General features: G+C 42.3%; 2 protein-coding genes across 4 annotated transcripts in view; one reads left to right on the forward strand and one right to left on the reverse strand.

Moving 5' to 3' along the window:
- rtn4ip1 (reticulon 4 interacting protein 1) overlaps nucleotides 1-13,042 on the forward strand; it is a 30,821-nt gene extending 17,779 nt beyond the window's left edge. Inside the window, exon 9 of the mRNA XM_046366599.1 lies at nucleotides 12,824-13,042. Coding sequence (XP_046222555.1) covers nucleotides 12,824-12,952 — 129 coding nt within the window. The 3' untranslated portion in view covers nucleotides 12,953-13,042. The remainder of the gene's footprint in view (nucleotides 1-12,823) is intronic.
- LOC124046330 overlaps nucleotides 12,237-26,324 on the reverse strand; it is a 59,657-nt gene continuing 45,569 nt past the window's right edge. For all 3 annotated transcript variants that reach the window (XM_046366595.1, XM_046366596.1, XM_046366597.1), the window contains 14 exons: nucleotides 23,908-24,034; nucleotides 23,764-23,799; nucleotides 22,784-22,962; nucleotides 22,460-22,586; nucleotides 22,112-22,257; nucleotides 18,427-18,553; nucleotides 18,228-18,257; nucleotides 16,569-16,681; nucleotides 16,253-16,385; nucleotides 15,940-16,079; nucleotides 15,392-15,515; nucleotides 14,853-15,011; nucleotides 14,435-14,600; nucleotides 12,237-14,021 (listed from right to left, as the gene is read on the reverse strand). In XM_046366595.1, coding sequence (XP_046222551.1) covers nucleotides 13,933-14,021; nucleotides 14,435-14,600; nucleotides 14,853-15,011; nucleotides 15,392-15,515; nucleotides 15,940-16,079; nucleotides 16,253-16,385; nucleotides 16,569-16,681; nucleotides 18,228-18,257; nucleotides 18,427-18,553; nucleotides 22,112-22,257; nucleotides 22,460-22,586; nucleotides 22,784-22,962; nucleotides 23,764-23,799; nucleotides 23,908-24,034 — 1,696 coding nt within the window. In that variant the 3' untranslated portion in view covers nucleotides 12,237-13,932. The remainder of the gene's footprint in view (nucleotides 14,022-14,434; nucleotides 14,601-14,852; nucleotides 15,012-15,391; nucleotides 15,516-15,939; nucleotides 16,080-16,252; nucleotides 16,386-16,568; nucleotides 16,682-18,227; nucleotides 18,258-18,426; nucleotides 18,554-22,111; nucleotides 22,258-22,459; nucleotides 22,587-22,783; nucleotides 22,963-23,763; nucleotides 23,800-23,907; nucleotides 24,035-26,324) is intronic.

Raw genomic sequence — 26,324 nt, forward strand, 5'->3', positions numbered from 1 at the left:
TCTTTATATGCCAGTTTTGACCTTGGCAAAACACTTACTGCCAAATACGGTCTCTCACAACAACAAGGAAGTTGATTTTTAATAATACTAATGACTAAACACAATTTGAAGTCAAATGATCTAATTTTACTGTAGAATGTACATTATGTACATTATTTATTGTCCATGAAATCAAAGTCCAGTAGGCTGACTTGGCTGCCAGAAACATATAGTTTGATGACACCCTTCTGTGGCTGAAGCTTCAGTGTTTCCATGGAGTTGGGACCCAGGTAGTCCAAACTCGAGCTGGTCACAATCCAGGAAGTGGACACAGCCCCAGGAGCATAGGAATGCCAGGTTGGGGGTGATGGCAGGGCTGGGTAAAAGGTGGAGAAGGGGATGGAGGAAGTGTTGGAAGTTGAAGCTGCCAAAAAGGAGGGTTTCCTCTCTAGACCGGGAGTGACTGAGGGAGCGTAAGAGATCCAAGCTGGAGCTTTTGAGTTTCCCCTTTTCCCCCTGTGGATCCCCCTGTCCATTTGGTCTGGTCTGATCATGTGCCCTGCCCTCTACAGACATGCTCTGTGAAGGGCTGAGTTCTTTGCTGTATTTGACAACAGGTGTTCCAGGTAGTGTCATCACCAGAAACATGAGCAGCCTCTGCAATGCTTCACCACTGCCCACCATCAGACTCTGCAAAATTTCTCCCTGGAGTGTTTGCATGTGTCTCCATGGCAGGAAGTGATTTGTGTGTGGCTGCAGTGACCTCACATCTAAATCCACCAATGAGATGTTGGGAGCCCCTCGGGGCAGGTAGAGACTCCTGTCTTTCTCATCATCACTTTCCTGTCATCATCCTCTGAACTGAACTCCTAGACCACAACTCTCCAGAATCTGACCCCCCCTACCCCAAGGGACTTCAGGTAGGGCAAACTGATTGTTTTATTTAACCTTTATTTAGCTAGGCAAGTCAGTTAAGAACAAATTCTAATTTATAATGACGGCCTACCCCGGCCAAACCTGGAAGACGCTGGGCCAATTATGTGCCACCCGGATGGGGTGGATGTGATGCCACCTGGATTCGAACCAGGGACTGCAGTGATGCCTCTTGCACTGAAATGCAGTGCCTTAGACTGCTGCGCCACTCGGGAGCCCCCTGGTCTGGCGCTCTCTATGTCCATGAAGGAGGCTGGCTGCAGGGCGGAAGAACAGTGTCCTCTGTCACCAAAGTAGATGTGGCAGAACTGGCCGAGGGCTCCTATGATGACTATAATGGCGCTATAGTCTGGTTTGGGCTTCAGCATCAACAGTGGGTCTCAGAACCACCCAGACTGATTTAAGAGCCTGGGGCCTGCACTTGCCGCCATGCTGCTGTAACCGGGATCACTATTCCCATATGAAGGCATTCTGAATGACGGATAGGTGAAGGCTATTGACTTGGTGAGGAGTGCAGCTATGTGTAACTCCGAATGTAGCAGTTTTCTCTCAAAGACGGAAGGAAATTCATCTGTAAAACTTGCCCCGCTTCAGAACACTTATTTGTGTTATCGCACAGTGCCATATCATAGCCTGGCTCTATACTATTGTATTTAAAACGTTTTCTTTAAATTTAACCTTCATTTAACTAGGCAAGTCAGTTAAGAACAAATTCTTATTTACAATGACGGCCCACACCGGCCAAACCCAGATGAAGCTGGGCCAATTGTGCGCCTCCCTATGGGACTCCCAATCACGGTCAGTTGTGATACAACCCGGGATCATTCCAGGGATCGAGTCAGGGTTTGTAGTGACGACTCTAGCACTTAGATGCATTGACTTAAACTGCTGCGCTATTCGGGAGCCCTCGTAGCATCAGTTTTACTGCACTTTTAGGCTTTAACGTATATCAGCTATACAATGAAAGTGGGACCAGTTCTCCAGGTCAAGGCATAGCATCATATTGTAGGTCTATTTCATGTGCCGCAAGAAAGCATGTTTGAATACCTTTCAAATGTTGTTGTGCTATGGTGTTGTGTAATTGAAAATGGAACAAATAGTGTTTTCTCATTGCAATTTTATTCCGCAAAAGGGAAGTACAAATCATGACAAAAGGGTCAAACAGGAATAGTCAATTCAGTAGGAGTTGCCAGTTGGGCATTTGGCCAAGACACAGGGGTTAACACCTCCGCGTCCCTACTCTTGGTGAATGTTCCATGGGATCCTCAGTGGCCATTGTCAAGACTCTGGCCAGTATCATTTACAGCATCTGAAAGAGAAAGCATCCAATAGATTTGGTTTGGAAAAATACGCAACACCAACATTTATAGCTGTATATAAAACATTGAATAGTACCAACCTGGCCTCTGGAAATTCTAAATATTTGGTACTGTTCCCCTCTATTTAGTATGATACATTACTTTACGGCCAACTCAGTGGCCTTGAGTTTAGTGTCCGCCCTGAGATTGGAAGGTTGGGAGTTCAATGCCCGGCCGAGTCATACCAAAGACAGTAAAAATGTGAACCAATCCGTCTTTGCTTGGCATTCAGCGTTAAGGATATAGATTGGGGGAAAGGACCTATGATAGACTAGTGTCCTGTAGGGGCTGTACTTGTACTTCAAGCTACCTCACACTAAATAATTAAAAGATAGGCTTCTCCTACGTTGCTGCCAAATTTAATTTATTTTAATTTTATTTTACCTTTATTTAACCAGGCAAGTCTGTTAAGAACAAATTCTTATTTTCAATGACGGCCTAGGAACAGTGTGTTAACTGCCTGTACCTTGTCAGCTCGGGGGTTTGAACTTGCAACCTTTCGGTTACTAGTCCAACGCTCAAACCACTTATTGATTCGATTTATTACTACCACTATGCTGCTGTTCATTGATTATTGATTGCCATTAACATTAGTATCTATCGACACTGAACAAAAAGTATAAACGCAACATGTAAAGTGTTGGTCCCATGTTTCATGAGCTGAAATGAAAAATGCTTTCAAATTGCCTGCACAAATTTGTTTAAATCCCTGTTAGTGAGCATTTCTCCTTTGCCAAGATAATCCATCCACCTGACAGGTGTGGCATATCAAGAAGATAATTAAGCGCGTGATCATTACACAAGTGCAGCTTGTGCTGGGGACAATCATTTATATTTTTGTTCACTATATTTAGCCTGCTACTGGTCACTATTACTCCTGTTTATATTACTGTTTACTCCAGTTTGTGTGAACCCTTTGGAATTACCTGGATTTCTGCATAAATTGGTCATGAAATTTCATTTGATCTTCATCTAAGTCACAACAATAGACAAACAGAGTCTGCTTAAACTAACACTCAAACAATTATACGTTTTCATGTCTTTATTGAACACATAGTGTAAACATTAAAAGTGCAGGCTGTAGAAATTATGTGAACCCTTGGATATAATAACTGGTTGGACCTCCTTTGGCAGCAATAACCTCAACCAAATGTTTTCTGTAGTTGCGGATCAGAACTGCACAACGGTCAGGGGGAATTTTGGACTGTTCCGCTTTACAAATTTGTTTCAGCTCAGCAGTATTCTTGGGATGTCTGGTGTGAACCGCTCTCGAGGTCAATCCACAGCATCTCAATCGGGTTGAGGTCAGGACTCCAGAAGGCGTATTTTCTTCTGTTGAAGTCATTCTGTTGTTGATTTACTTCTATGTTTTGGGTTGTTGTCCTGTTGAGCTTCAACTGGTGGAAAGATAGGGAAGGGGGATACCTAGTCAGTTGTACAACTGAATGCATTCAACTGAAAGGTGTTTTCCGCATTTAACCCAACCTCTCTGAGTCAGAGAGGTGTGGAGGGCTGCCTTAATCGACATCCACGTCTTCGGCGCCCGGGGAACAGTGGGTTAAATGCCTTGATCAGGGGAAGAACGACTGATTTTTATTTTATTTACCTTGCCAGCTTGGGGATTCGATCCAGCAACCTTTCGGTTACTGGCCCAATGCGCCTACCTGCCGCCCCAGATAGCCTTACATTCTCCTGCAAAATGTTAAGTTTTCCGTCGAGGATAGCAAGCTGTCCAGCCCCAAACCATGATGCTCCCTTCACCATACTTTACAGTTGGGATGAGGTTTTGACGTTGGTGTGCTGTGCCTTTTTTCCCTCCACACATAGTGTTGGGTGTTCCTTCCAAACAACTCAAATTTAGTTTAATCTGTCCAAGTAATATTATGCCAGTAGCCCTGTGGAACATCCAGGTGCTCTTTTGTGAACTTCAAACGTGCAGCAATGTTTTTTTTTGGACAGCAGTGGCTTCTTCCGTGATGTCCTCCAATTTACACCATTCTTGTTTAGTGTTTACATATCGTAGACTCAACAGAGATGTTAGCATGTTCCAGAGATTTCTGTAAGTCTTTAGCTGACACTAGGATTCTTCTTAACCTCAATGAGCATTCTGCGTTGTGCTCTTGCAATCATCTTTGCAGGATGGCCACTCCTAGGGAGAGTAGCAACAGTGCTGAACTTTCTCCATTTATAGACAATTTCTTACCGTGGACTGATGAACATCAAGGCTTTTAGAGATACTTTTCTAACCCTTTCCAGCTTTATGCAAGTCAACAATTCTTAATATTAAGGTCTTCTGAGATCTCTTTTGTTCGAGGCATGGTTCACATCAGGCAATGCTTTTTATGAATAGCAAACTCACATTTTGTGAGTGTTTTGTATAGGGCTGGGCAGCTCTAACCAACATCTCCAGTCTCGTCTCATTGATTGGACTCCAGGTTAGCTTTTGCAGAAGTCATTAGCCCAGGGCTTCACCTACTTTTCCCAACCTACACTGTGAATGTTTAAATTATGTATTGAATACAGACAAGAAAAATACAATAATCTGTGTGTTATTAGTTTAAGTGTTTGTCTATTTTATGACCAATTTATGCAGAAATCCAGGTCATTCCAAATGGTTCACATACTGTTTATTGCCACTGTGTATATATTACCATTAGCATATTACCTTAAGTATTTATGTATTCCTGCTACTAGTCACTTTTCAACCAAGTTTACATGTAAATCCGCCTATCACGTCTACACTGACACTCTTGCACGATACACACACCCAGCACCTATGCTGCTGCCATACAGTTTACTCTTATTATTAGGATTTCTCCTGCTACCAGTTACTTTCTCCTACACTATATATCTACACTATATACATGTACATATACATATCTACACTATATACAAAAGTATATGGACACCCCTTCAAATGAGTGGATTTGGCTATTTCAGCCCCACCCGTTGCTGACAGGTGTATAAAATCGAGCACATAGTCATGCAAACGCCATAGACAAACATTGGCAGTAGAATGGCCTTACTGAAGAGCTCAGTGACTTTCAACGTGGCACCGTCATAGGATGCCACCTTTCCAACAAGTGAGTTTGTCAAATGTCTGCCCTGCTAGAGCTGTCCCGTTCAACTGTAAGTGCTGTTATTTTGAAGTGGAAATGTCTAGGAGCAACGACGGCTCTGCTGCGAATCGGTAGGCCACACAAGATCACAGAATGGCACCGCCGAGTGCTGAAGTGCGTATCATGTAAAAACTGTCCAAGCTGCCCCTGGAAGGACCTAGAACTGTTTGTTGGGAGCTTCATGAAATGGGTCTCCATGGCCGAGCAGCCGCACACAAGCCTAAGATCACCATGCTCAATGCCAAGTGTCGGCTGGAGTGGTGTAAAGCTCGCCGCCATTTGACTCTGGAGCAGTGGAAACGCATTCTCTGGAGTGATGAATCACGCTTCACCATCTGGCAGTCCGACGGACTAATCTAGGTTTGGCGGATGCTAGGAGAACACTACCAGCCCAAATGCATAGTGCCAACTGTAAAGTTTGGTGGAGGAGGAATAATGGTCTCGGGCTATTTTTCATGGTTCGGGCTAGGCCACTTAGTTCCAGTGAAGGGAAATCTTAACGCCACAACAATTACTTTACTTGTCTCATCGCGCTCTAGCGTCTCCTTGTGGCGGGCCTGGTGCCTGTAGGCTGACATTGGTCGTCAGGTGAGCGGTGTTTCCTTTGACCCATTGGTGCCGCTCGCTTCCGGGTTAAGCAGGCGACTGTTAAGAAGCACGGTTTGGCATGTCATGTTTTGGAGGACGCCTGACTCAACCTTTGCCTCCCGGGCCCGTTGGGGTTTGCAACGATGAGACAAGATCGAAAAGGGGGATAAAATACAACAAAAAATAAATGGTTTGTTGAGATCGGTGTGGAAGAACTTGACTGGCCTGAACAGATCCCTGACTTCAAATCCATCTGACACCATTGGAAAGAATTGGAATGCCGACTGCGAGGCAGGCCTAAAACTCAACATCAGTGACCGACCTCACCAATGTTCTTGTGGCTGAATGGAAGCAAGTCCCTGTTCCAACATCTAGTGGAAAGCCTTCCCAGAAGAGTAGAGGCTGTTATAGCAGCCAAGGGGGGGACAAACTCTATATTAATGCCATGATTTTGGAATGAGATGTTCAATGAGCAGGTGTCCACATACTTTTGGTCTTGTACTGTACCTCAAATACACCAATCCCTTTTTATTTAACCTTTATTTAACTGGTCAAGGCGGTTAAGAAGAAATTCTTATTTACAATGACGGCCTACTGGGGAACAGTGGGGTTAACTGACTTGTTCAGGGGTAGAACAACATTTTTACCTTGTTGCTGGATTGAATCCCCGAGCTGACCTTTCGGTAACTGGCCCAACGCTCTAACCACCTGCCGTGCCAAATTTACCCTGAGCTTCCTCTCTTATTTCTTGTGTATTTGTCAGTGGATGAAAAAGTACCCAATTGTCATACTTGAGTAAAGGTATAGATACTTTAATAGAAAATTACTCAAGTGAAAGTGAAAGTAACAGTCTAAAAGTATTTGGTTTTAAGTATACTTAAGTATCAAAAGTACAGGTATAAATCATTTAAAATTCCTTATATTAGCAGACAACACCATTTTCTTGTTTTTAGCCAGGGTCACTCTCACATTATTTACAAAATTTTAATTTGTGTTTAGTGAGTCTGCCAGGCCAGAGGCAATAGGCATGACCACGTGTTCTCTTGATAATTGCTTAAATTTGACAATTAACCATTCAAAATGTAAAAAATACTTTTGGTTGTCAGGGAAAATGTATGGAGTAAAAAATCTAGGAATGTACTAAAGTACAGATACCCCAAAAAAACTACATAAGTAGTACTTTAAAGTATGTTTTACTTAAGTACGTATCTTTTCCTCATTAATCATACTTTAAAAAATATTAAATACGGCACAGTTGGTTGCTTGCAAGTTAAGCATTTCACTGTACTTGAGCAGGTGACAAATAAAACGTGCCCCTGTGAGATGTTCCGGCTTGCACAAACCAAGGCTCGTGCAATGCTATTTACGTTATGTATGGAATAGTGGTCAATGCAATATACAATAGCATACGAATTGGATGGTGTATCTTATCATACTTCTTGGGAGGACCAATAGCAATATATCCGAGACCAAATTGCTGGTTGCGTCTAACAACGAATAATTACGGTGAGAATGTACGTAAAACGTTAGAACGAAAACGACAAAAGGTTAGAAGAATTTAATAAAAGGTGAATTGGGTCAAGGTTAGTGGAAGGGTTAGATAAAATGCTACACTTGTCCTGGACGCACATCGAACACGTTGCTACTCGGGCGCAGTATACGTCTCCCACCCCCACCAGTCATCCTACCCCACCCACCCACCAGTCATCCACCCCGACCAACCTCCACTAAGTAATCTTCTGTTTTTAGTTTTTAGTAACGATACAAAACGTTCCATATACTTATTTGAGGAGCAAGATGCACGTAAAATAGCAAACGTGAGTCCCGTCTGATATTACTGCTATGGATACAGTACTTGGAATGTATTTGAAATTCATAATGGGACGCTGCATTTCTGATTTATCAAGTCAGTTTGGGTCATTGATAAACTTACACTTTCGGCCATGTACATCCCATTTTTCCAATGTTAGTACCACCAGAAGCAAGGCACAAACGAAGGTTTCTGCAGCCGCCCCCACTAATGAAACATAAGTGTAGAGATGCAGATGATTCTTGTATTCCACCTGGAATTACCAGAAAAATGTAAATGTCATTATTTCCTACCATTATAGCACATTTTATCAATAAAAAATATATATTTTTTACAGTTTATAGTTTTTACATTTGACAAAAACAGCTAAATATTTTATTTTGCTGTTCAACTATAAAAGCGTAGCTGAGTTAGAAGAGCTGTTGCACATATACTGCCTTTTTAAGAATGAATTTGATTTGACTTACAAGCAATGACTAAAAGAGCCACTAGCATGAAGATCATCAGGCAGTTCATGGTCTTTGATCTGATGAATATGACCCTCCGTTTAGAAGAATGCAACGAAGCTGAATTGCAAATGCATTTTCCAATCTCTGTCCTTTCATGACCTAACTTTAGTGCCATCCCTATTTAGGGGTGGAGATGATTGTGGTCCAATTGAATGAAAGAGTCTTATCTGATCAGTCAATAAACAGTAGTTGTAATATTTAACATTTCTTTCATGTTAAATATTAGCCACTGTCAGTATCGACCGTCAGTAGGCCTAATAACCACATATTCAACTCTCAATTTACTTTAATTTGCTGCCTCTGTTAACACGTCACTGCTGTGTGGTTGTAGCTGAGGAGCATTATATAAAAAAAAAAAAATGCATGTAGGCTAATTTCGATCTTAATGGAGCGGAGCCCAGACCAAGTCATAACAGTTTGAACCCCATGGTTAGTGCAGGCAATAGACAAAGTTATTCTACACTATTCTGCCTATTATAAATTCTATGCTCACTAACCTTCCAACATTACCACGGGTTGAAGAACTGAATGTGGACATTGTCAGGGTGACAAATATGCATATTTAGATGGCTTTGTTTTATTCCCTAATATTCTGAACCATACATGTAGCGGCGGGAAGTAGGGGTGCCCTAAAATAATTATTTACCAGAGGGGAATGTCTATTAAAATACTTACACCTCATGGAAGACTATTAAAGGCCTAGTGCATTATTTTTTTCTCTCCAAAAAATATATTTATTTATATATATATATATATACTGCTCAAAAAAATAAAGGGAACACTTAAATAACACAATGTAACTCCAAGTCAATCACACTTCTGTGAAATCAAACTGTCCACTTAGGAAGCAACACTGATTGACAATAAATTTCACATGCTGTTGTGCAAATGGAATAGACAATAGGTGGAAATTATAGGCAATTACCAAGACACCCCCAATAAAGGACTGGTTCAGTTAGGGGGTGACCGCAGACCACCTCTCAGTTCCTATGCGTTCTGGCTGATGTTTTGGTCACTTATGAATGCTGGCGGTGCTTTCACTCTAGTGGTAGCATGAGTGGCTCAGGTAGTGCAGCTCATCCAGGATGGCACATCAATGCGAGCTGTGGCAAGAAGGTTTGCTGTGTCTGTCAGCGTAGTGTCCAGAGCATGGTGGCGCCACCCGGAGACAGGCCAGTACATCAGGAGACGTGGAGGAGGCCGTAGGAGGGCAACAACCCAGCAGCAGGACCGCTACCTCCGCCTTTGTGCAAGGAGGAGCAGGAGGAGCACTGCCAGAGCCCTGCAAAATGACTTCCAGCAGGCCACAAATGTGCATGTGCCTGCTCAAACGGTCAGAAACAGACTCCATGAGGGTGGTATGAGGGCCCGACGTCCACAGGTGGGGGTTGTGCTTACAGCCCAACCGTGCAGGACGTTTGGTATTTGCCAGAGAACACCACGATTGGCAAATTCGCCACTGGCACCCTGTGCTCTTCACAGATTAAAGCAGGTTCACACTGAGCACATGTGACAGATGTGACAGAGTCTGGAGCCGCTGTGGAGAACGTTCTGCTGCCTGCAACATCCTCCAGTATGACCGGTTTGGCGGTGGGTCAGTCATGGTGTGGGGTGGCATTTCTTTGGGGGGCCGCACAGCCCTCCATGTGCTCGCCAGAGGTAGCCTGACTGCCATTAGGTACCGAGATGAGATCCTCAGACCCCTTGTGAGACCATATGTTGGTGCGGTTGGCCCTAGGTTCCTCCTAATGCAAGACAATGCTAGACCTCATGTGGCTGGAGTGTGTCAGTAGTTCCTGCAAGAGGAAGGCAGTGATGCTATGGACTGGCCCGTCCGTTCCCCAGACCTGAATCCAATTGAGCACATCTGGGACATCATGTCTCTCTCCATCCACCAATGCCACGTTGCACCACAGACTGTCCAGGAGTTGGCGGATGCTTTAGTCCAGGTCTGGGAGGAGATCCCTCAGGAGACCATCCGCCACCTCATCAGGAGCATGCCCAGGCGTTGTAGGGAAGTCATATAGGCACGTGGGGGCCACACACACTACTGAGCCTCTTTTTGACTTGTTTTAAGGACATTACATCAAAGTTGGATCAGCCTGTTGGATCAGTGTGGTTTTCCACTTTAATTTTGAGTGTGACTCCAAATTCAGACCTCCATGGGTTGATACATTTGATTTCCATTGATAGTTTTTCTGTGATTTTGTTGTCAGCACATTCAACTATGTAAAGAAAAAAGTAATAAGAATATTTCATTTATTCAGATCTAGGATGTGTTGAGCAGTGTGTGTATATATATATATATATATATATATATATATATATATATATATATATATATATATATATATATATATATATATATATATAAAATAAATAATTTTTATGTTATATATATATATATATATATAAAATAAATAATTTTTATGTTATATATATATATATATATATATATATATATATATATATATATATATATATATATATAAAATAAATAATTTTTATGTTATTTTTTGGAGAGAAATTAATTCTCACAAAAGTAGTGCACTAGGCCTTAATAGTCTTCCACGAGGGGTAAGTGTTTTAATAGACATTCCCCTCATGGGTTTCTGATTGTGCCATTTAAAATAGTATAGTAACAGAAGGGAATAGTTAACAACATGCCATAATAGTGAGAGACTCAATTAATAATATTGCGTAAATTCGTGAGTCTGACATTACTTTAGGTTTATATGGCTTTTGTCTAAGTGTACTTTTTAAAATTATTTTTTTAAACACAGGCTGCCTTAGAAACCTCACCCTATTACTCTTGTAACCACAGAGAATTAGACACAGGTGCACGCTCGCTCACTCACTCTCTCAGAGACCGGCAGTAGGTAACTAAGCCATAGTCTTATCTAGCACCTATAGTGGAGCAGATGGTTGTGACTTGATCATCTCTGCCTGTGTTGACATAAAAGGGTGAGTGAGATGTACAAAAGACCTGGATGGGTCTTTGCACAAAGGAGGGAGGTGACACACTTCACTGTGAGTGTATGTGTGTCTCCCATGCCAGCGGGTCAGTGGGCACCCACTTCATTACTCTATAGAGTTTTTGTAAAGCTGAAGACAGCCATGCAATTATTTCTAGCATGCTAGCAGATACCCATAGACTTTGTCATTGCGCTAATGCTAGTTAGCGTTGGCTCACGAAATACCTCTGCCTTCCTTAATACTTTACACAGAGACATGAAAATGGTTTCCACGATTTCATCTGACTCTGGGGAAGTATATAATATTGAAATATCTCTTTGATATGGTTAGCAAATATCATATTGCCCTTATTGATTCAAGGGTGATGTATTATATTATATTGGTCAATAGTGGCACCATTACATCTGAGTGCCACATTATATTGGTCAATAGTGGGGTTTTTATGACCCCCTTGGCCAAGTGGAGGAACTAATCGGTACGCTTCATCCATCAATTGGCTGAAGCCACACTACACACACCTCCCCTTCTCTTTTGTCAGACAGACAGTGAGGCAGGCTGGGTTTGGTATAGTCAGACCAGATAATCACCTGCTATGTCGGGGCTGTCCTGACCGGTCAAGATGGAATGCCAGTGTAATCTTGGTGCTAGGCCCTTAATCCGGGCCCTTTGTTAGCCCACGGGCCCACTCCCTAGCCTGGAAGCGGAACAGATTCCTGTCTCTTCATGGCCTGCCTGGGTATTATGGAAGCGATCCACCATGACATCACGGTTCCATTCTGTTCTGATGAAACGGCTACGGCTCGTTTCAGCTTGGCCTGGTCACCAGATCCTCTACGGTTGGTTGTCCTACAACGCTGTTGGTATGTTTGTCATGACAACAAACACAACAAGATGCAAAGGTGTGTGTTGACTCATTACAATGTTAGGTTAGCAACAGAATATGCGGTATACTGTGTCAATTATGTAATTGTTTCATTTTTTTAATACTCATTTTCAAATATACAATACACCTACATGATGAGAGCATCTTCGGCTGAACAGGATGCTGTTGTGTACAGTGTTGGTGTACGTTGTAGATTTGTGAAAGATGTCAGTACATCCTCACCACTTCAATTATAGGTTATCTTCAATCCACACAGAGGTAAGGATCAGGTCACTCTGTGTAGAAGAGGCTCTCTCCATTTTTCAATGTAGGCTACTGTGCCGACAGGTGCACCATATGACTCAACTTTCTGTTATTCATTTTCTTTTTTGGAAGATCAATTTGGCCAGGATTCATTCAAAGGCCCGTTGCAAAACTGTGCACTACACAACCAACAATGCACCTTTCAAAGGCAATTTCTCAAGATGTTTGTGGAGATCAATTCATGCTAAGTTCTGCAGAGATTTTGGCTCAAGTATACATTTTATTTTGAAGGTAAGTGCAATGCACTTGTCGATAACAAGCCTTTGAGTGAATCCCGACCTTTGCCCCTTCACACATGTCTAAAGTCAGGTTTGTTTTTGATTTATTTTTTTTACTTCGTGTGACCACACTTCCTGTTCCTGTAGATCCGTGCGGTGGTGGAGGAGGAGTTTACCTTCTCTCAGGTGCCCCAGGCCATGCTGAAGGTAGAGAAAGGACACGCTCGGGGGAAGACTGTGGTCAAGATCAGCAGCGGAGAGGACTCATCCGAGTAACCAGCGAAATGATCCTTTATGATCGTCTGTGCTAAGTCTGAGAAGAGGCTGTCTGTTGTAGCTATGTGATAAGTAAAACGTATTCAAGTCCTTGACCTTGTGATCTTCATTGAAAGGGTTATTGAGATTCTTCGCCATAGTAACACCAATCAAGGAAACAATTTTTTGTTGTAGATGTAACAGCATTTTGTTGACATATTTACAAGTAAGACCGTGGTTAGTATGAAATTGTAGCACAGTGTTGAAGTTGATATTTAGTCATTCAACAAAATCTATACACCTGCAGAAGCTAATGTACTGTGCAGTGATGTCTGTAGAAAAATATTAATATTAAGCATGGTACAGACTTCAAAAGTCTTGAAAAAACATTTACACAAAACATTATTTGGAGAATTTAAGAGTGTTCATCTATGACATTAAGAATATGTGACCATAGAATAATAAGTGTGCTAAAAAAGACATACATTTACAACATTGTTGTAAGAAAACAGATCTCAGTAATTGACTGGTAAAGTACAATAGAAAAGAGATTTGTGGATAAAATCAGCATTAACACAGGGCTTAAGTCATTGTAAATTATATGAATACAGGAGAGACACATTCCCATACAGTTATTCTTTGGTTTGCTCAATGAAAGGTAAGTGAACAAATGAATTGTGGTATTTGTACAGCATCAGTCAAGTCCTCAAAGTAAAATTCTGTGCTCCTTGCTCGATAGATAGTTCTATAGCCATGTGTAGTTTTGTCTTCAGAGTGTAGATCACTGGTTTACGGTTGTATTTCACAAAGACAGTTTGGAATTTCTGCTCTCAAGCTCAACAAATGTTGCAGAATGTTTGGAGGCCCACTGCAGACCAGCATCACAGAGCACTAAGGCCCATGGAGAAACTTCATCAAGAAGCAAGAGTATGGGCCCCACGGTGGAGCTGCATCACAGAGCTGAGCTGCTGTGGAAGGGCAAGGGCCAGATTGACATTCCATTACAGGATCTCCAAAGACCATCTTTGGGTGTGTTTTCTCTCATCAAATGTATTGAGAATCACTTGAGTTTTGTCATAACTTTGTCCACCTGTGAAAAGAATACAATACAGTTAAAGGTGTACTCCAGGATCTTAAGCACAACAAATTTGTAACATATTATATGAATTGCAAACAAAATTGGTCAGGACGTAAAATATCATATGAAATGGATGACGTCGTACACAAAACGGGAACCACTTTTGTCTCGTGAGCACCACTTTCAAAACTACTGGCTAAAATTATATACAAGTTTGAGAGTGTATCTAGGTTTGGTGGCGGCTACCTATTCAATAGCTTGAGGACGTGGCAACATATGGATAATACAAACCACTTCCTAAACCTACCACCAGATGGAGCCAGACTATAACTATGGGGACTGAGCTGAATGTCAGAGCTCCTATCTTTGTAGCTCTTAGTGATAGTAAGGCTAGCTGAGAGAGAGAGCAGAAGAACTGATCTGACCTTTAATCTCCAGCACCAGGTCAGGTTTGAGGTGGCATCGGACCAGGCCGTCTGGGGTAATGCTCCACAGCTGGTTGTCTATCCCTGGCTCCGGAGGGGAGACACTCAGCCTGCTGCCTGCCATGATAATGCTCCCTGATGTCTGCAGGCAACAGTCCTCCACCAGCTATAGAGACAGAGAATATGGGTTCAGATGTGGGTGGATTCTGTGTGAATACAAACTGACAAGCATGGTACAGATAAAGTTTCATTTGATTTTATATTAGAGATAATTGACAATTGTACTGGGATATGCTCAACACGTGACATGAAACTATGTTGAAAGAACGAGGAAGCCAGTTCTGCAACACTTGAAGTTGGTGGCGATGGAATGAGTAGAAATGATGATTCAGTGCAAAAGCTTGAGCCCATGAGGTACCTTGCAGCGTAGAACTCCGTCATGGTAGATCCAGGTCTGGTCCACTCCCCCCGACTCCTCCAGGGCCTGGACCCGCAAAAGCTTGACTTCATCCAGAGGCCCTGACAGGGACATCACATCGCCCGTTTCTCTGCTCCGCAAACGGAAGTACACCTGCTTCTGTAGAGGTCAATAGGCAAACAACACACTTAACATTAGCTTGACTAGGCGAGATAAGAGTTCTTCTCACCCGACAGTGGTCATTATCCAAATCGTAACTTGAGGTGGCTGCATATTATTTGCATTATGGGGTAATTCATGCAGTGATGACAAAATGAGATTAGTCCAAAAGTTGAGTTGTGTACACAGATCTCATGTTAGGATACAGTCCTAAATGCTAAATGGCATATATATTATTTATATATTATTATTATATTATTATTATTATTATATTATTATTATTATATTAGTCCATTGACTGTTGTTTAGTTATAGGGAAAACTGTATTGGATAGACAGCAATATGTGAATCTAAAATGGAACCATTCCCCGCTTCCATACCTGCAATAGTGGTCGCAGGGATCCGATTCGCGGCCAGTTGCTGAACTTACACCAATCATTCAGCTCGCTTGGCGGTAGCAGGATCTGACGGCCCCGGTGGTTACTATCCTCATACAACACCCAACTGTAGGGCAGGAGAAATCAATCCAACACAGTCAGCTGGTCTTATACAACATCTCTGACACACCTCAAATGTAAACAATCAACCTTCCTACACCGTTTCAGTTTACAATAGCCCAGCAAAACTATGGGCTCTACTCAATCCGTATCGCGGAAGTTCAGCTATACAGCGCGATTGAAATTTAAAGGCAATATTCCCGCGTCAGCGGAGACTGCGTTCCGGAAATTACCATAACATTTATATTGCGCAATCTGCATCCCTTCAGGGATACAGATTAAATAGAGGCCTGGTTGATGGTTTATTAGTTGCTTAGACAGTGCTTCAACCAACCAAGATGAATTGTAAATGAAACTCTCTCTTTAAAATGTCAACGTTTGTTTTTAATCGCCTAATAAAAACGGTCAAATCCTATCCAGGTGTGACTTACATTCCTCCGTGGATCACCAGGGAGCGTATGCGTCTGTCAACCCCAGCCAGCTGCAGGTTCACCGTCTCTCCCGTCAGCACCACCCTACGGCCTCTACAGCCAACCTTACTGAACAGCGTTATGGACGGGAGGGAGAACTCCTGGAGAGACAAGGGGGAAGGGGAGGGTGGGGAAAAACGTGAGATTATACATTATGGTATTGTAGGTACAGGACATCTCTAAGATATGCAGTCACTTTACACAGACATGACTTAGGTTCACAAATACTGTACGCGTGCATCCCATGCCAACACACATAATCCACTCTACTCACATGGCTGATGGTCTGTATGGAGCGGATGGTAGAGTCAGGACCCAGACAGCCCATTGACTCAGTGTTGGGGTAATCTCCCTCCTCCAGGACAAACATGTGCTCTGTGAACTGGGATCCCTCATATGCCACCCAGCTGGAACATAACATAGAGGCACACAGTCAACATAGCGTTCTCCAGTACTAAGTTCCCTTTGAGTGTTCAGAGGGCTCTTGGACAACAGAAAAGGAAAGCCTACACTTTCAGTATTTTTTTTCCTATCAAAAGGCACAGTGTTGATGTTTACATGCTGCATTTAAAGCAGATTTATTTGCTCACCTCCCAGCCAGTACTCTACAGGAGCGAGGGGAGAAGTTTTCCTCCAGGGATACCACACTGTCCTCCAGTACCACCACTCTGCCCTGGAACCTAGGCTCTGAGAACAGCTGGACCTACAGTACATACACCGGAGACTGACATGAGACAGGGCCGCCATAATGTACAGTGGATTACAGGTAGATAGTGGTGGCTCTAACTCTAGTGGTGGCTCTAACTCTAATTTTGCCCAACATTTCCTCGGCAGCCCAACCGGCTAAGCAAAGGTGTCCTGTGTGAAGAATTCTATGAGAAACAGTGACATACAGTCTGAATGACCTAAAATGATAAATCCATATTGGTCTTTCACAGCTCAACCCAAGCTGTACTGTGCAGTAGTCTAATAGTAGGCCTACTATTTAAACAGATAAATGATGCTGTCAACTAAGTCTGAAATTCACAGGTTTAATACTAAAACTACAAAATTGGATGTTCTAAGACCACAACAATGCTTAAACCACATAAGCACCCCACCTTTGAGGTCTGAGAAAAATAGAATACATTTTTTTTGTGTGTGTAGTTATTACCCTTTAATTCAAGTGCTTGGGCACCTAGCACTGTTGTTTGGTTAGTAGTGGTTTTTTGTAGCTCATGAGATGGAGTTTGCGAAACAAATTTCCACAGGATTGACGCAAATAATATCATTCTGCCAGGTAGGCATAGGCTACTTTGTAGCTAGTTAACATTTAATTGAGAAGATTTTTGGGGAAAGACTTTCCCATCTACCACAGGGGTGTCAAACTCATTCCATGGATGGCCGAGTGTCTGTGGGTTTGTTTGCTTTTTCTTTCAATTAAGACCTAGACAACCAGATTAGGGAAGTTTCTTACGAATTAGTGACCTTAAATCATCAATCAAGTACAAGGTCGGAACAAAAACCTGCAGACACTCGGCCCCTGTGGAATGAGTTTGACACCTGATCTACCAGAAGACGGTTAGGCCTATCATTAGCATTGCTATATTTTTTCCATGTTCCTTCATTTTTTTTAAACCTGGACGTTTTACTTCATATTATGAGGCATGCTTCAAAGTAGCCTCTAGCTAAAATCCCACCATAGAAACTTGGAGGCAATTATTTTATTAAGACTTCCTCATATGCTTTCTCATGTTCTATTGGTTTTCTTTGAACTTTCTTTGATTGTTTAGCAGCTAAAGGCATTATCCTAGTCATTTTAGTAACCCATGGTAGTTGTTGCATCTTTAGATCTCCCCTCTCTACGTTTCTAACAGATATTTCCAACTCTGTCCATGAAACCGCTCACAAATGTGGTATGGATTTTAGAACAGTGTTTTCCCTCAAATTGCATTCTGTTCTAGGTCTACAGCCGTGTGCACATTGCTGTGCTGAAAATGTGAAGAAAGACATTTTAAGCTAAACATTCTGATCTAGTCCACCAGCCGGGGTATATCTCCACTCCACTACTTTCATACGCATCATGGGAATTTAGAAGTGAGTATACGCAATGCCCACTGAAAAAGAAGTGGGTATATGGCGTAAACCTGCTTATACCCTCAACTACACGTAGGCTACTCTTCATGCAAACTGATGGTATAATCACTCCCATACCCTAATGACTATGTTAAGATAGTTAATACTATTTGTTTATCACTATCTGACTTTACCTTGAACTTTCTTGATCCACCCAGGTTATCCTGAAAGGTATAAAGAAGGAAATGATGGATTACATTCTTTATCGTCACTGGATAAACAATTTCAAAGTATCCTCACCAACCTCACAACTTATCACTGTCATGCAAGTAAAAACTTGGTATGATACTATAAATGTGATACTACTGTGAGTATTATTTTACAACGGTTTACCTGGAAAACGGGCTGCAGCGAGGAGATCTTGAGGTTCTGTCCTCCCCAGTCCTCTGGGCTTCCGTAGAGGCCTTTCTCTAGAACGTAGAGCTCTCCGGAGAACATTGGGTTCTCAAAGGCAACCCACCTGTTTAGAGCACACAACAGGTTGGAACTGGCAAATGAACACTTACAGTAGGACACCCCATAAAACGGTACAATTTTACAATATAACATGTTGTAAATAGCATCCCGTGTTACATAAACTTTAAACAGGTGGTCTGAATATGATCATTATAGGCCTTATCATTTGACTGTAGTCTCTAGTCCTCTAACTTCACTGACGTTTTCAACCTCTCCCTGACCGAGTCTGTAATACCTACATGTTTCAAGCAGACCACCATAGTCCCTGTACCCAAGGAAGCAAAGGTAACCTAAATGATTACCGCCCTGTAGTTGATCGTGGACTACAGGAAAGGGCGGGCCGAACAGGCCCCCAATAACATTGACGGGGCTGTAGTGAAGCGGGTCGGGAGATTCAAATTCGTTGGTGTCCACAACGAACTATCATGGTCTAAACACACCAAGACGGTCATGAAGAGGGCACGACAAAACCTTTTCCCCCCCAGGAGACTGAAAAGATTTGGAATGGGTCCACAGATCCTAAAAAAGTTCTACAGCTGCATCATCAAAAGCATCCTGACCGGCTGCATTACCGCCTGGTATTGCAACTGCTCGGGATATGACCATAAGGCGCTACAGAGGGTAGTGTGTACGGCCCAGTGCATCACTGGGGCCAAGCTTCCTGCCATCCAGGACCTATATAATAGGCGGTGTCAGAAGAAAGCCCATAAAATTGTCAGAGACTCCAGTCACGGCAAGCGGTACCGGAGCGCCAAGTCTAGGAACAAAAGGCTCCTTAACAGCTTCTACCCCCAAGCCATTAAACTGCTGAACAATTAATAAAATGGTCACCGGACTATTTACATTGACGCCCCCTCCATTTGTTTTGTACACTGCTGCTACTCTCTGTTTATTATCTATACATAGTCACTTCACCCCTACCTACATGTACAAATTATCTCGACTAACCTGTACCGCCACACACTGACATGGTACTGGTACCCCCTGTATATAGCGTCATTATTGTTATTTTATCGTGTTACTTTTTCTTTTCTTTTAGTTTATTTGGCAAATATTTTCTTAACTCTTCTTGAACTGCACTGTTGGTTAAGGGCTTGTAAGTAAGCATTTCACGGTAAGGTGTATTCGGCGCATGTGACAAGTAAAGTTCGATTTTATTTTATTTAGAACTTAAATCACTAGCTGTAACTCCATTATATTACTACCAAACCAACATCCCTGGCATTAGATGTTTATAACTTAAATCACTAGCTGTAGCTCCATTATATTACCACCAAACCAACATCCCTGGCATTAGATGTTTATAACTTAAATCACTAGCTGTAGCTCCATTATATTACCACCAAACCAACAGCCCTGGCATTAGATGTTTATAACTTAAATCACTAGCTGTAGCTCCATTATATTACCACCAAACCAACAGCCCTGGCATTAGATGTTTATAACTTAAATCACTAGCTGTAGCTCCATTATATTACTACCAAACCAACAGCCCTGGCATTAATGTTTATAACTTAAATCACTATCTGTAGCTCCATTATATTACTACCAAACCAACAGCCCTGGCATTAGATGTTTATAACTTAAATCACTAGCTGTAGCTCCATTATATTACCACCAAACCAACAGCCCTGGCATTAGATGTTTATAACTTAAATCACTAGCTGTAGCACCATACTAGCCAAACACACCGCCCTGGCATTTTGAAAGGTTATAAAACAATTAGTGAGTAAACAGTAGAAGCGTATAAATAGATTATGTAAGGGTTATCCCCATTCAGTTGTTCAGTCTGAACTACATAAGATTTGGGATTATGCTCCACGAGGCCGATTCCGATGAAAGAATGTACACCATTCCTACGCACTCCTCAGCAATTTGGTATTCAGACTAAACTTATTCAGTCGGGTAATGCGCTCTGCAGGTGTGGCTACCTTGCACACTCTGAATACATTTAATTCAACGAATTAAAACCCTCCCACTTGCCAACAGTTTTTCTCTGGGAGTTTTTATTCAATAGGGTTTTCAGTACATGCATCTTAAGCCATCCCTTTAAATATGGTGTACCGTATAGTAGTAATTTTGGTGACAGACTCGAGAGAACAGGTTCAGAATAGTAGGATCAATTAAAGAAAGACATTTAAATATACGCATACTCGCCTCCGTTTCAGCACCAATTGGTAGATTTAGAAATACTCTGATCTTATAGATTATTTAGGTTTAGGAAAGTATTTATGAATCATAGAAACTGGTTTGGGGAGCCTTTATACACAAAATAAAGAAAACTGTGGTTTGATTCATTCTGAAAGTTGCCACATCCAGTTCTTCAACCTATAGTAATGTTGGAATGTTAGTGAACATACAATTATAATAGAGAGAATAGTGTACAATATACACGTATGTTTTGCCTGCACTAACCATGGAACAGTGTGATGACACGTATTGTGCCATGTGTCGGATTCAAATGGCTACGGCTTGGTCTGCTCAACAACGTTTTAATGAACCTACATGTCTGTTTTTTAATCATCAACTGTTACTAACGATCCTCAGCAGCAACCACACATCCGTAACGGCGTTTACAGAGGAAGCTAACTTAGGTAAACAAAACAATGGAATGATAACATACCAACTGAAGGGAACTAACAGTAAATTGGCAGTTAAATGTGTGTGGTTATTATTCCTTCTGACGGTTGATAATGAAAGTGGCTATTATTTAACATGATAGAAATAGGAGACAGAGAAAGTCGAGGTAACCTATAATTAAGACATTCGAGAGATGCCCATCCCTGCATGTTACAGTGCATGGAGAATGGTGGTGTAAATGTGGTAGAATTATTAGAGAATTAAGTCAAGTTCAGAATACACCGCTGCCACACCTTGATTTCTTAGATCTAACTATGTGAGAATAGCATGCTATTCTCATGCTTAAGTTCAAGGTCAGAGTACGCATAGAAAGAAAAGTGCATAAAAAGGGAATTTTGTTCCATTTAGATGCACTTAACTCTGGCCCTACATAACTAAATAGTTTGGAAAGATGTATTAAAACGGAAGTGAAAGTTCTAATTTCATTCTAACATAGAGACATTTGTGATAGCTTATGAACCACTGCGACAACTGAATATACCATATACAAAAAAGCACCGTCATCCCATCCTGCTAATAGCCAATGAAGCTGAAGGTGATTCAATTCATGTCTGGAACATGGCCACTCCCTTTTCGAAAAACATAATAATGATATTGACTCCAGCACTGTGCCTTTACACCCTAATCTCATCTTTTAGAATATGTAACCCTAGAGAGCGCTCTCATTCCTCCACCCATTGTCTAACGTTCAGTATTACTTTACTAAGCGTGACAGTCACACACCTCTTTCATGTTTGTGCCCTCCGGTGCTGTGTGTGTGAGTGTGTGTTCATTAAAAGCTTGCAATAAGAGGAAAGAGGATAGGAGTGACCCACCTATGTATCTCTAGCACAGCAAGCCCAAGCCTTGGTGCAGTTGTGACACACCGCGTTTCATTGGATGCAAGGCCTGCTACATAGGACTGTCAGAGAATTTGACTTACACTCCACCCTGGACATTGATGGACTGCGTTTTGGGGCCGCAGCAGGTGTCCTCCGTGTTAGTGACAGGCCCCAGCAGGTCCATGTGGACCCCTCTCTCCCCAAAGTCCCTCTCACTGAACAGCTTCACATGGGGAGACAGGAAGTTCTACAACACAGGGAATGTACACACAAACACCATTCAAATGGCCCCTCTGGATTAACAAGATCAAAGTAGACCCATCTTTTCAACTACCTGACCATTCATACTTTGTATCATCAAAACCCATCAAAGACAGGTCGGAAATAGATGAAACAGATTTAAACCATGGTCATGTTCACATAGCTCTGAATAGAGTTGCAATACTTACAGAGCATACAGGGCGCAGTGACAGGAGCTGGTCTCCGTAACCTCCCCACTCCCTCCAGTCAGGGTACTCCCCCTCCTCCAGGAGATACTGGTGACCCTCAAAGTCTGGCTCATCATAGCCCACCCAGCTACAGGGACAATCAGGAGGGTGATGTTCAAGTACATACAAGCCAATACAGTACAGAATTAATAGACCATTAATCTGTGTTATGATAGGTTAATATGGGCAGAAGGGGGTCATTACATAGTTAGATAAGATACACAATTCTACAATACTATCCCTTACTGTACAGTATGTCAGCTGAGATCAACCACAAGTACGTACAGTCCTCTAAGGATCTTGAGGGATCCCACAGAACACAATGTCTTCCTTCTGACTGGATTCGCTTCTTCCTCCTCCTCCTCCTCCCCATCTTCCTCATCTCCTCCCTCTCTGAAGTCGTACACAACATCGTCAATCTCCACACACTTGCCCTCAAAGCACGGCCTCTCGTACACCAGAGCCTGAGGGGGAGAGAAGGGGTTCAAGTTTAGGCTGATGTGCTGAGGTGGGCAGTGTTCTCCATGCCATCCCCATCCCCATGCCAGGGCTGCATGCTCCTCATACCACAGATTCCAGCTCCCTAGGCCCTGTGCCACCTGGCCAAAACATACTGTATTTCACCACTGCCTGTCTGTCAGTGTAATTTAAGCCCAGAAGGCTACATGGTACTTTTTCCTAACCTGTAAATCAATCATATGCTTGAATGGATACACAAATGTTCAGCACATACTGGGCCAGACAACTACATTATCAGCCCCTTGAAAACGCATAAACTGCGCTTGCATATTTCTACATTTTAGATTGACTACCGAAATTGACCTAAACAAACAGCTCTACTGGTAACCACAGGCCTGTCTTTTGGGTTAGACAGCGAGAGTGAGAGCATGCAGAGACAGCACACTGGTGCCATGTGTCCATAGAGCTGCCAGTGCACACACAGTTCTCTCACAAGTCACTGGCCAATTCACCTGCAACAACAGGCCTGTCTGTCTGATTCACAACGGGCAGATTTGATAAGGCAGAGGATTTAGGATGGCAGCGGAGCTATAATAACATGCCATGTCATCACATCACAGCTTGTCTTCAGCCATGTCACAAGAATAACATTTTACAAGCCTTTGGTTATTATGAGTTTTGTGATAAGAGGCTCTTTGCAGTTGTTGAAGCTTCCCGCTGTCATTCCCTGACTGTATGTTTATTTTTTTTCATCCTTAAACATTGATGTAAATATGAATGGCCATGGAAATAGAGGGGAAACGTACCTTTACGTCATTAGAATGCTCCACCTTTATCCCACCCTGTAAGACACGGAGAACAGTAGGCTTTTAACATCATAAAGATAAAACAGTGGAAGCTATATGGGGAAAGGGTTTTTCAGAAAATAAGTACGAATGCCATAATGATACCATTTTGAGGGGTTTCAGAGATCCGATGAACGGCTGAGGGAATCCCCAGGCCTCTGGACAGGGATACTCTCCCACCTCCAACACCGCTAGCAGACCCCCAAACCCTGGGTCACTATACACCAGCCAGCTACAGGACGGGGAAAAGGCCCACACACACACAGCATACAAAGATTAGACACTAAGTGATGTACATCACACCTTTGTTTTTCAGCTCCCATGTAAATATTAATAATAAAGAAAATGCCAATACAAGCTCAGGGTGTTAGCCCCGTGATTCTCCTTCACACCTGAGAAGACAGACATGAGTAGATATCCTAAACTATATCTAAAATGACGACATTTGTGACTCGTTTCAGGAAACTAGACGTATGTTACACGTCAGTACTTCACAGGAGAGCCATTTGAACGTGTATATATATACAGTGGGGCAAAAAAGTATTTAGTCAGCCACCAATTGTGCGAGTTCTCCCACTTAAAAAGATGAGAGAGGCCTGCAATTTTCATCATAGGTACACTTCAACCATGACAGACAAAATGACAAAAAAATCTGGAAAATCACATTGTAGGATTTTTAATGAATTTATTTGCAAATTGTGGTGCAAAATAAGTATTTGGTCATTAACAAAAGTTTATCTCAATACTTTGTTCTATATCCTTTGTTGGCAATGACAGAGGTCAAACGTTTTCTGTAATTCTTCACAAGGTTTTCACACACTGTTGCTGGTATTTTGGCCCATTCCTCCATGCAGATCTCCTCTAGAGCAGTGATGTTTTGGGGCTGTTGCTGGGCAACACGGACTTTCAACTGCCTCCAAAGATTTTCTATGGGGTTGAGATCTGGAGACTGACTAGGCCACTCCAGGACCTTGAAATGCTTCTTACGAAGCCACTCCTTCATTGCCCGGGCGGTGTGTTTGGGATCATTGTCATGCTGAAAGACCCAGCCACGTTTCATCTTCAATGCCCTTGCTGATGGAAGGAGGTTTTCACTCAAAATCTCACGATACATGGCCCCATTCATTCTTTCCTTTACACGGATCAGTCGTCCTGGTCCCTTTGCAGAAAAACAGCCCCAAAGCATGATGTTTCCACCCCCATGCTTCACAGTAGGTATGGTGTTCTTTGGATGCAACTCAGCATTCTTTGTCCTCCAAACACTACGAGTTGAGTTTTTACCAAAAAGTTATATTTTGGTTTCATCTAACATATGACATTCTCCCAATCCTCTTCCGGATCATCTAAATGCTCTCTAGCAAACTTCAGACGGGCCTGGACATGTACTGGCTTAAGCAGGGGGACACGTCTGGCACTGCAGGATTTGAGTCCCTGGCGGCATAGTGTGTTACTGATGGAAGGCTTTGTTACTTTGGTCCCAGCTCTCTGCAGGTCATTCACTAGGTCCCCCCGTGTGGTTCTGGGATTTTTGCTCACCGTTCTTGTGATCATTTTGACCCCACGGGGTGAGATCTTGCGTGGAGACCCAGATCGAGGGAGATTATCAGTGCTCTTGTATGTCTTTCATTTCCTAATAATTGCTCCCACAGTTGATTTCTTCAAACCAAGCTGCTTACCTATTGCAGATTCAGTCTTCCCAGCCTGGTGCAGGTGTACAATTTTGTTTCTGGTGTCCTTTCACAGCTCTTTGTTCTTGGCAATAGTGGAGTTTGGAGTGTGACTGTTTGAGGTTGTGGACAGGTGTCTTTTATACTGATAACAAGTTCAAACAGGTGCCATTAATACAGGTAACGAGTGGAGAACAGAGGAGCCTCTTAAAGAAGAAGTTACAGGTCTGTGAGAGACAGAAATCTTGTTTGTTTGTAGGTGACCAAATACTTATTTTCCACCATAATTTGCAAATAAATTCATTAAAAATCCTACAATGTGATTTTCTGGATTTTTTCTCTCTAATTTTGTCTGTCATAGTTGAAGTGAACCTATGATGAAAATTACTCTCATCCTTTTAAGTGGGAGAACTTGCACAATTGGTGACCGACTAAATACTTTTTTGCGCCACTGTATATTCTTATATGTCTTGTCTTAATAACAAACATGTATGTCACCTGTAAATACGAGCCTAGTTGGTTTAACAACAGAAAAAGAAAGCAATGATTTACTGAGATAATGAGTGGGCTGGACATGCCAAGAGATGAATTCGGATTGGTCTGCCATGTAGCACACTCCTGTCTATTTGAGCTGGTCAGCAACATTATGTGTAGGTTATTCTGTCTAATAAAAAAAAAATATATATATATATATTGCATAGTAGAAATGCATAAGTGTTGCTCTCCACTTTCTGGAGGACTGAGTTTTGAAATCAATGGAATTCGAGTATGATAGCTAAGGAGATGGAGAAAACACCTGTCTCCGGATTACATCTTCAAACTAAGGGCAACCATGGCATCTGTGAGAGAGGGAGA

The sequence above is a fragment of the Oncorhynchus gorbuscha genome, linkage group LG10 (assembly GCF_021184085.1).
Source record: "Oncorhynchus gorbuscha isolate QuinsamMale2020 ecotype Even-year linkage group LG10, OgorEven_v1.0, whole genome shotgun sequence".
Taxonomy (NCBI): Eukaryota; Metazoa; Chordata; class Actinopteri; order Salmoniformes; family Salmonidae; genus Oncorhynchus; species Oncorhynchus gorbuscha.